At 47.9% G+C, this 10,000-nt stretch overlaps 1 protein-coding gene across 3 annotated transcripts in view; it reads left to right on the plus strand.

Annotated features, from left to right (window-relative positions):
- The first annotated feature begins 249 nt into the window (after positions 1-249).
- LOC144525689 (zinc finger E-box-binding homeobox 2-like) overlaps positions 250-10,000 on the plus strand; it is a 61,286-nt gene continuing 51,535 nt past the window's right edge. For 2 of the 3 annotated variants that reach the window (XM_078262737.1, XM_078262739.1), the window contains exons 1-2: positions 251-558; positions 1,727-2,034. In XM_078262737.1, coding sequence (XP_078118863.1) covers positions 1,962-2,034 — 73 coding nt within the window. In that variant the 5' untranslated portion in view covers positions 251-558; positions 1,727-1,961. Of the gene's footprint in view, positions 559-1,726; positions 2,035-10,000 lie in introns of all 3 variants that reach the window. The other variant, XM_078262738.1, reaches the window with a different exon arrangement.

A 10,000-nucleotide genomic window follows, 5' to 3' on the forward strand; every position in this document is an offset into this window, starting at 1 on the left:
CGTGTGCGCATGCTCAACTTCCTCTCCTCCGTGATGAGAGAGAAGCAGAGCGCGTGCTGCTCTGAGGCTTCACCTGTGCAGGTAATCTACCTGCAGCCAATCAGGAGCTTTGGCGCCACCTGATTCCCAGCTGAGCGGCGCGAGGCTCCGCTGAGCATCACCGGCTGTGAAGAGGAGGAAGAGGAGGAAACTCCTCAGTTATCCCTCCGCGGGAAGATAGGTGGCGCGTGCTGGTAGCTGTTTGTGTTGCAGAAAGAGAGAGAAACCCGGTGACAGCTCCGCGAGGGAGGCGTCACACAGTCGCGCAGAGACCCGGATCAGTCCCGACCTGCAGCCGAAAACAGCGCTCCTTTCCCGGCCACCGCTCTGCCACAGCACCGGGGACACACACCGGGGAAAACACGGGGACAAGCCGGGTTGAACCTGTGGAACACACCCGGGGACACACACCGACAACATCCACATCTGTTTGAATATTTCAGGGAGGGGTGCACGCGCTGCAGCAGCACTTTTTCCTTTTCTTCAGCGCGAGGAAACACGGACGGACACTCTGCGCTGGTGAGTCTCTTCCTCGCTTCCAGGAGCCAATCAAAGCGCCGCTTACCTCTTTATACCTGCGCGCCTCTCTGCTCTCACCTGCCAGGTACAGAGAGCCGCGCGCTCCCGCTCCAGGTGTTGCTGATGCTGTTTAGCTGCAGCAGAGAGACAGAGAGGCAGAGAGACAGAGGCCGGGAGGAGCAGGGCTCTCTCCCCGCTCAGAGAGCCTCAGACCCGGCGGAGCAGACTGACAGCTGCCGGTTTATTTAACGGAAGAATAAAAAAAATATATTTTTTTAAATGAGAAATATCATGTTCAAATTACAGGACATTATTTTACATTTCAGATTAAAACGGATGTAAATTCATCCGGAAGATTGAAGACAAATAGCTTAAAGATATTTTCTGCATTTTCACAAACATGATCGAAACCTCATGGAAGCCCGTCAGACTGCCGTCAGGCCCGGTTCGGTTCACCGGGCCGCCCGCTGCAGACAGACTGCGGCCTGGATCGGCTTATATAAGCTCTCTTTATATCTCTATCTATTTATATTAATATAAACACATGGCCTGATATAGTTATGATTTGATGATCCTGCAGCTGAACTGTCTGAGGGACGTTTTACTGCAGAAAAAAACTCAAAATCAACTTATCATTTCATTCAAATATTACATTTATTTATGTCACAGTTGTTTTGTTACAGCGCGCGCCTGTGTGTGTGTGTGTGTGTGTGTGTGTGTGTGTGTGTGTGTGTGTGTGTGTGTGTGTGTGTGTGTGTGTGTGTGTGTGTGTGTCTGTGTGTGTGTGTGTGTGTGTGTGTGTGTGTGTGTGTGTGTGTGTGTGTGTGTGTGTGTGTGTGTGTGTGTGTGTGTGTGTGTGTGTGCTGTGTGTGTGTGTGTGTGTGTGTGTGTGTGTGTGTGTGTGTGTGTGTGTGTGTGTGTGTGTGTGTGTGTGTGTGTGTGTGTGTGTGTGTGTGTGTGTGTGTGTGTGTGTGTGTGTGTGTGTCTCTCTGTGTGTGTGTGTGTGTGTGTGTGTGTGTGTGTATGTGTGTGTGTGTGTGTGTGTATGTGTGTATGTGTGTGTGTGTGTGTGTGTGTGTGTGTGTCTGTGTGTGTGTGTGTGTGTGTGTGTGTGTGTGTGTGTGTGTGTGTGTGTGTGTGTGTGTGTGTCTCCTCCTCTGTCTCACAGAGATCAGATCAGATCGGGTGCGCGGGGCGGCGGGTGCGCAGCTCGGTGCACGCTCTCCAAACAGCCAACAAAGTGGTCCGAAGTGTCCGTGAAGTGAGCAGCAGAAGGCGCGGAGCGAGTTCTCTCTGAGCGGACTGGATCTGTGTGTTCGTGCTGAAGCTCCGTGGTGGATTTACTGGGCGCGTGGCCGTCGGGAGCGCGAGGAGGAGTCCATGCGGACCGGAGCGACGCATCAATGAAGCAGGACATCATGGCGGAGGGTCCCCGCTGCAAGAGGCGAAAACAGGCCAACCCCCGGAGGAAGCACGGTAAGACACACACAAACTCTGCTGTCCCCGCCCGGCTGTCCCCGCCCGGCCGGGAGGTCCCGGCTGTCCCCGGGACGCGACAAAAGACACACTTTAAAGTTGTGTAACGGGACTTTGTGCAGCTTTTAGGGAGTGGGGTGTCTGCGTGATGGAGCCAGGACCCCCCCCGGAGCCTCCATCTCTCTAACCCCGCTCACAAGAGCAACACAAATGTTTAAATAAAGCGACACAAACGGCGAAACAAAACGACAGCCACCAAAGAGACTTTTAAGTTGTGTAACGGGACTTTGTGCAGGTTTTAGGGAGGGGGGGGCTGTGGAGCCTCTGGTGGGGCTGTGTGATGAAGCCGGGACCCACCGGGACCCACCGGGTCTCTCCGGGACTCTCCGGGACCCGGCAGAGAGCCGGAGAGACCCGGAGAGGCTGAGTCTGAAAGCAGGAAAACCGTTATTTCCGAGCTGTGGCTGCGCGCGGCTCGTTCTGTCACCCTGATAATGTTTAATATTATTAGTATCATTAATGTTATTAATAACATAACATGTGTTTGTTAGTGTGAAGCGTGTTGCTGAGACGTCTGGTCTCTAAAGTATGAAGTGAATATATATTTGGGTGTTTTGTGAAGACGTCACTTTGGGCTCTGCAACGTTTCTAATGGACATTAGATGTGTCGCGCGCCTCAACAACAGACACACAGAAAATAAAACATTTTTCATATTTAAAACCTATTTCTCTCCTGTTTGGTTTATTTTTAATTTAAAACTAATTAAACTAGAATAATCTGGTTTATTTCATTTAAAATACGAGTTTTTATTTCTCATGTTTATTAGTTTGTTTGAAGCTCGTTTTTCCCTCAAACCAACCAACCATTATTCCTTATTATTATTCCTTATTATTATTCCTTATTATTATTCCTTATTATTATTCCTTATTATTATCCCTTATTATTATTCCTTATTATTATCCCTTATTATTATTCCTTATTATTATTATAACCCCCTTCAGATTGTTATTCCTTTTTATAAATCCTCTTCAGGCCTTTTTATTTTACCATGTGTCTCTTCTTTAAGAATGAAACCGTGAATTTAAACATTTTTAACGTTATTAATAAAACTAGTTTTCATGCAGATTTAAAAGCACAAACTAAACGTTTCTGCAGACATTAAAATATTAAATGATAGTGTTTAAATTAAAGTCTATTTAAATGTTTTTTAATTCCTCCGTGCTGAAGTTATGTGACTCCCGTCGTCGCTGCATGCCCCCCCTTATCCCGGGGGTCCCCGGGGGGGTTGGGTGGGGGGGGGTGGGTGTAACAGGATCTGTGTGTGTGTCTGTGTGTCACATCCAGCTGTGAGGCTGCAGCTGTTTGCCTTTTTCCTTTAAATGCTCCGTTTTCTGCATGAGGTTTGGTGCTGATGTTTAGCGCTTATTGTTCTATATGTTCGTACCAAATGGTGCAATACATCAAACCTTTTGTACACTTTTTAACTTTTTAACATGCATATGTTCACAAGTGTGTGTGAGAGTTTCATGTGTGTAAATGTGAGATGTGTGGTACATATATTTAATGTTTATTTAACATATATTTCTTATGCAGCTGTTTGTTTTTTTCCTTTAAACGGGCCGTTTTCTGCATGAGGTTTGGTGCTGCTGAGGATGTTTGTAGTTTTCTCCAAATGTGAAATATTTCACAGACATCCAGTAGATCTGAGCTTCACATTAAAGCATTCATCTGAATCTGACAGATCGTGATTTAGAGTTTAGTTATTGTGTTGTAGCCCAAATATGTTGCACCGTCTGGCACATATTTAGAGACTCGATAATAAAGTTGACTTGACTGGGCTTGATGGTTTTACACGACACCGCTCTGTGATTATGGTCTGTCGCTGCAGATTTAGAGGAACGTAGGAGAAGTTTAACATTTGGGTTTTGTGCTGACATTTGGATCTTATTGTTCGTACGGAAACAAATGGTGCAAAACATGAAGCTTTTTTACACTTTTTAACATTTTAACATGCATGTGTTGACAACTGTGTGTGTGAGTTTTCATGTGTGTGAATGTGAGATGTGTGGTAGCTATATTTAATGTATGTTTGGCATATTTTTATCGTATGCAAGCAGTATGCGTCTGTTTGCCTTTTTCCTTTAAACGTGCCGTTTTCTGCATGAGGTTTGGTGCTGATGTTCAGATCTTAATGTTTGTAGTTTTCTCCAAATGTGAAATATTTCACACACATCCAGTAGTTCATCTGAATCATCAGAGGTCACGTTATGTTGTCCTGATTGCACCGTGGGGCGGAGAGAACCCGTTGTGGGTTCCTCTGTATGTTTGGCACATGTTTTTATAGAATTGGCAATGAAGTTGACTTGACTGGGCTTGACTGGTTTTACACGACACCGCTCTGTGATTATGGTCTGTCGCTGCAGACTTTAACTCTGAGTTTTTTTAAACATTTTGCACACATTGGAGACTCATCCTCAGACCCAGACTGAATCTGTTTTCAGACCAGATCCAGAGGCCGAGACTTTGAGAGGTTGAGGCCGAGACTTTGAGAGGTCGAGGCCGAGACTTTGAGGGGTCGAGGCCGAGACTTTGAGGGCGAGACTTTGGTCGAGACTGAAGATCGAGACTTTGAGAGTCGAGACTTTGAGTCGAGGCCCGAGACTGAGGGCGAGACTGAGGGTCGAGACTGAAGTCGAGACTTTGAGAGGTCGTGACTTTGAGGGTCGGACTTTGAGCCGAGACTGAGAGTCCCGAGACTTTGAAGTCCCGAGACTTTGAGAGGCGGGACTGAGGGAGTCGAGACTTTGGAGCGGGGCTTTGAGGTCCGAGACTTTGGGGGAGTCAGGCCGAGACTTTGAGAGGTCGAGACTTTGAGGGGTCGAGACTTTGAGGGGTCGAGGCCGAGACTTTGAGGGGTCGAGACTTTGAGCCGAGACTTTGAGGGGTCGAGACTTTGAGGGGTCGAGGCCGAGACTTTGAGGGGTCGAGACTTTGAGGGGTCGAGGCCGAGACTTTGACCTAACCCGTGAGTGTCATGTCCAGCCTGGGCGGCTGGTACCCCCAGTCTAAATCTCTGCGTGTGATATGATTCTTGATTCCTCCTGAGTTTGATGGTGATGAAAGCAGATTAGACCCCCCTCCCCCCCCTCGGGGTCAGACTTTGAGGGGTCGAGGCCGAGACTTTGAGAGGTCGAGGCCGAGACTTTGAGGGATTCGAGGCCCCGAGGACTGGAGTCGAGACTTTGGAGTCGAGACTTTGGGGGGGGAATTCGAGGCCGGGACTTTGAGGGGGTCGAGGACTTTGGGAGGGTCCCGAGGACTTTGGAGGTCGGACTGGGGGTCGGGGGACCGGGACTTTGAGCCGGACTGAGAGGTCGAGGCCCGAGGACTTTGAGGAGGTCGGGGCCAGCCGAGGACTTTGGCGAGTCGAGGACTTTGAAGTCAGGACTTTGAAGTCGGACTTTGAGGGTCGGGACTTTGAGGCGGTCGAGGCCCGAGACTTTGAGTCGGGGCCGGGACTTTGAGGGGTCGAGACTTTGAGAGGTCGAGGCCGAGACTTTGAGGGGTCGAGGCCGAGACTTTGAGGGGTCGAGGCCGAGACTTTGAGGGGTCGAGACTTTGAGGGGTCGAGGCCGAGACTTTGAGAGGTCGAGGCCGAGACTTTGAGAGGTCGAGACTTTGAGAGGCCGAGACTTTGAGGGGTCGAGGCTTTGAGCCGAGACTTTGAGAGGTCGAGACTTTGAGAGGTCGAGACTTTGAGAGGTCGAGACTTTGAGAGGCCGAGACTTTGAGGGGTCGAGGCCGAGACTTTGACCCTAACCCCGATAGTGTCCATGTCCAGCCTGTAGGCCCCGCTGGGGTACCCCCCCCCCAGTCTAAATCTCTGCGTGTGATATGATTCTTGATTCCTCCTGAGTTTGATGGTGATGAAAGCAGATTAGACCCCCCTCCCCCCCCTCGGGGTCAGACAGATTTACCCCCCAACACCTCTGGGGGGGGGGGGTTATATTAACAACAGGAAGGCTTAACTCAACCCACCGCCAAAATAAAACACACACCCAACACATTTAAAGTTCCTCGGCGAGACGAGACGAGACGCGTCCATCCTGCGTCTCTTCTCCACTCAGCCATTTAGTCTCTTCAGACGTTTTCCTGTTTCTTCTGCTGGAAGTCATGATGTCATGATGTCATGATGTCATGACGTCATGATGTCATGTTTCTGCAGACTTTGACTTGTTGACTCGTGTCTTTTTGTCTTTACATCACAGATTTGTTAACCCCTCCCTCCCCCCCTCTTTAAGCTGCATTAGCCCCCCCCCCCAGCTCTATTCCTCTGGTATCTATGGTAACATCTGTCTCTTTTTACGGTTCTGTCCCGTTAGACGTCCTCCAGTCTGGGTTGAGACGGGGGGGCCTCTCCTACACCTCCCAGCATGCATCTGTGATCTGTGAGGAATGCAGTTGCATCACTGACTCGCTGCTGCTACTGTTGTTGTTCTTCCTGAGCTTCCTGTTAGGGCGGGACTAATGACAGCTTCCTGTTAGGGCGGGACTAATGATAGCTAATAAAGCTGTAGTTGTTCAATAGACATGGTATTTGTAGTTCTATGAAGGGTTATGTGTAGTTCAGTAGACATGGTATTTGTAGTTCTATGTGTAGTTGTAGTTCTATGTAGTTTTTCAGCAGTCTGTAAAGTGTGTTTACTGGTTTATAAAAGCTTCACAGTTCCTCCCTGTCAGACCCATCCCATAATACATCTCAGTCATAGTTCCCCTGTCTCTGTTCCCACGGTGACGGTGAGAAGTCTCGTGCATCGCTCTGAGCGTGTTTGCTTTGGGATTACGTGGGGGGTGAAGGTATCCATGGGGATGGGGGGGGGCAGAGTGAAGGTATCCATGGGGATGGGGGGGGCAGAGTGAAGGTATCCATGGGGATGACCCTCTACCGGCAGGAATGCCTTTAGGTCGGGAGGGGGGGGGGGGGAAAGCAGGTGCCTTTGTGAGTCCTGTCACCCCCCCCCCCGCTCCTCCTCCCCCTGCCTGCAGACGCTTCACTCTGCTCCAGTCTCACTCTGCAGCTGGAGACAGATGTTTCACACACTGACTCCCACAGACAGAAAATATATGTCTAAAATATATATCTGAAATATATATCTGAAATATATATCTAACACAAGGCGACAAAAAAGTTGGAAAAACAACAAAAAAAAACTGTAGAAAAGTTTAAAAATTGACAGAAATGTTGGAAAAGCACCACCAAGGCAGACCTAAAACTAAACAGATGTTTACTAGGTTAGTGATGTCACTGGGAGTGAATCTGATTGGTGCAGACAGACTGCTGTCACTTCCTACTGAAGAAGGCTTCACCACCTGCTGTAACTGAGCTGGACTGTAACTAAGTACTTTTACTCCAGTACTGTACTTCAGTCCAAATGTTGAAGTACTTGTACTTTACTTGATGCCACTTTCTACTTTTACTGCACTACATTTCAGAGAGAAATATTCTACTCTTCACTCCTCCCCAAAAGCTAGAAAGCATTGTCAGTGTGTGACATCACTGGTCTGATGAAGGTTTAGTGTGACATCACTGGTCTGATGATGGTTTAGTGTGACATCACTGGTCTGATGATGGTTTAGTGTGACATCACTGGTCTGATGAAGGTTTAGTGTGACATCACTGGTCTGATGAAGGTTTAGTGTGACATCACTGGTCTGATGAAGGTTTAGTGTGACATCACTGGTCTGATGAAGGTTTAGTGTGACATCACTGGTCTGATGATGGTTTAGTGTGACATCACTGGTCTGATGAAGGTTTACTGTGACATCACTGGTCTGATGATGGTTTAGTGTGACATCACTGGTCTGATGAAGGTTTAGTGTGACATCACTGGTCTGATGAAGGTTTAGTGTGACATCACTGGTCTGATGATGGTTTAGTGTGACATCACTGGTCTGATGATGGTTTAGTGTGACATCACTGGTCTGATGAAGGTTTAGTGTGACATCACTGGTCTGATGATGGTTTAGTGTGACATCACTGGTCTGATGAAGGTTTAGTGTGACATCACTGGTCTGATGATGGTTTAGTGTGACATCACTGGTCTGATGAAGGTTTAGTGTGACATCACTGGTCTGATGATGGTTTAGTGTGACATCACTGGTCTGATGAAGGTTTAGTGTGACATCACTGGTCTGATGAAGGTTTAGTGTGACATCACTGGTCTGATGATGGTTTAGTGTGACATCACTGGTCTGATGAAGGTTTAGTGTGACATCACTGGTCTGATGATGGTGATCTCCATCTGTTAAACATTAATGTCTGCAGGTTAGACAGCCAGAGATTAATTTAACACTAAGTTATATATATATATATATAAAATCAAGCTGTTATTTTGAAGGACTGATAAATGATGAGACCAACTGACCCCTGTCAGTGTCCTCCTGTCCTGTTGGGGGGGAGGTACCTCAGTGGGGTGTGTGTGTGTGTGTGTGTGTGTGTGTGTGTGTGTGTGTGTGTGTGTGTGTGTGTGAGGTTGGGGGGTTACAGGTTGCGTCATGGGACCCGAGGTGTCCCCTTTTGTGCGGCCTGTCAAACGTGGTTAACATGCAGCCATTTATTACCCTGACCCCCCCAGGGGCACAATGGGGGGGGTTAGGGGGGAGGGTGAAGCAAGGGCTTTACTTGTTCCTCTGTCTCTGTCTCTCTTCCACTCTCTCTGTCTCTCTCCCTCCATCTTGTTGTCTCTCTGCCCCCCCCACACGACACATCGGACCTTGTGAATGTGTCGGAGCTGAGCGCGCCCAGGAGCAGCGCCGCCCGGAAACAATGAGGACCATTGTTGGTTCCACCCCCCAAAATATGATTCTGATCGCTGCTCTAGAACTTTATTTTGAAAATCTTCAACTGTGACTCACATTCATACTTCCCATGTTTTATCCTATGCTGCATTGGTCATTGGTCGTTGGTCATTGGTCATTAATCATTGATCATTGGTCATTGGTCATTGGTCGTTGGTCATTGGTCATTGGTCGTTGGTCATTGGTCATTGGTCATTGGTCGTTGGTCATTGGTCATTGGTCATTGGTCATTGGTCATTGGTCGTTGGTCATTGGTCGTTGGTCATTGGTCATTGGTCATTGGTCATTGGTCGTTGGTCATTGGTCATTGGTCATTGGTCATTGGTCGTTGGTCATTGGTCGTTGGTCATTGGTCATTGGTCGTTGGTCATTGGTCGTTGATCATTGGTCATTGGTCGTTGGTCATTGGTCATTAATCATTGATCATTGGTCATTGGTCGTTGATCATTGGTCATTGGTCGTTGGTCATTGGTCATTAATCATTGATCATTGGTCATTGGTCGTTGGTCATTGGTCGTTGATCGTTGGTCGTTGATCGTTGGTCATTGGTCGTTGATCGTTGGTCATTGGTCATTAATCATTGATCATTGGTCATTGGTCGTTGATCATTGGTCATTGGTCGTTGGTCATTGGTCATTAATCATTGATCATTGGTCATTGGTCGTTGATCATTGGTCATTGGTCGTTGATCATTGGTCATTGGTCGTTGGTCATTGGTCATTAATCATTGATCATTGGTCATTGGTCGTTGGTCATTGGTCGTTGATCGTTGGTCATTGGTCATTGGTCGTTGGTCATTGGTCGTTGATCGTTGATCGTTGGTCGTTGGTCGTTGATCGTTGGTCGTTGGTCATTGGTCGTTGATCGTTGGTCGTTGATCGTTGGTCATTGGTCGTTGATCGTTGGTCATTGGTCGTTGATCGTTGGTCATTGGTCGTTGATCATTGGTCATTGGTCGTTGGTCATTGGTCATTGGTCGGTGATCGTTGGTCGTTGGTCGTTGATCGTTGGTCGTTGGTCGTTGATCGTTGGTCATTGGTCGTTGATCGTTGGTCATTGGTCGGTGATCGTTGGTCGTTGGTCATTGATCAATGATCATTGGTCATT

Source organism: Sander vitreus, chromosome 11, assembly GCF_031162955.1.
Source record: "Sander vitreus isolate 19-12246 chromosome 11, sanVit1, whole genome shotgun sequence".
Taxonomy (NCBI): domain Eukaryota; kingdom Metazoa; phylum Chordata; class Actinopteri; order Perciformes; family Percidae; genus Sander; species Sander vitreus.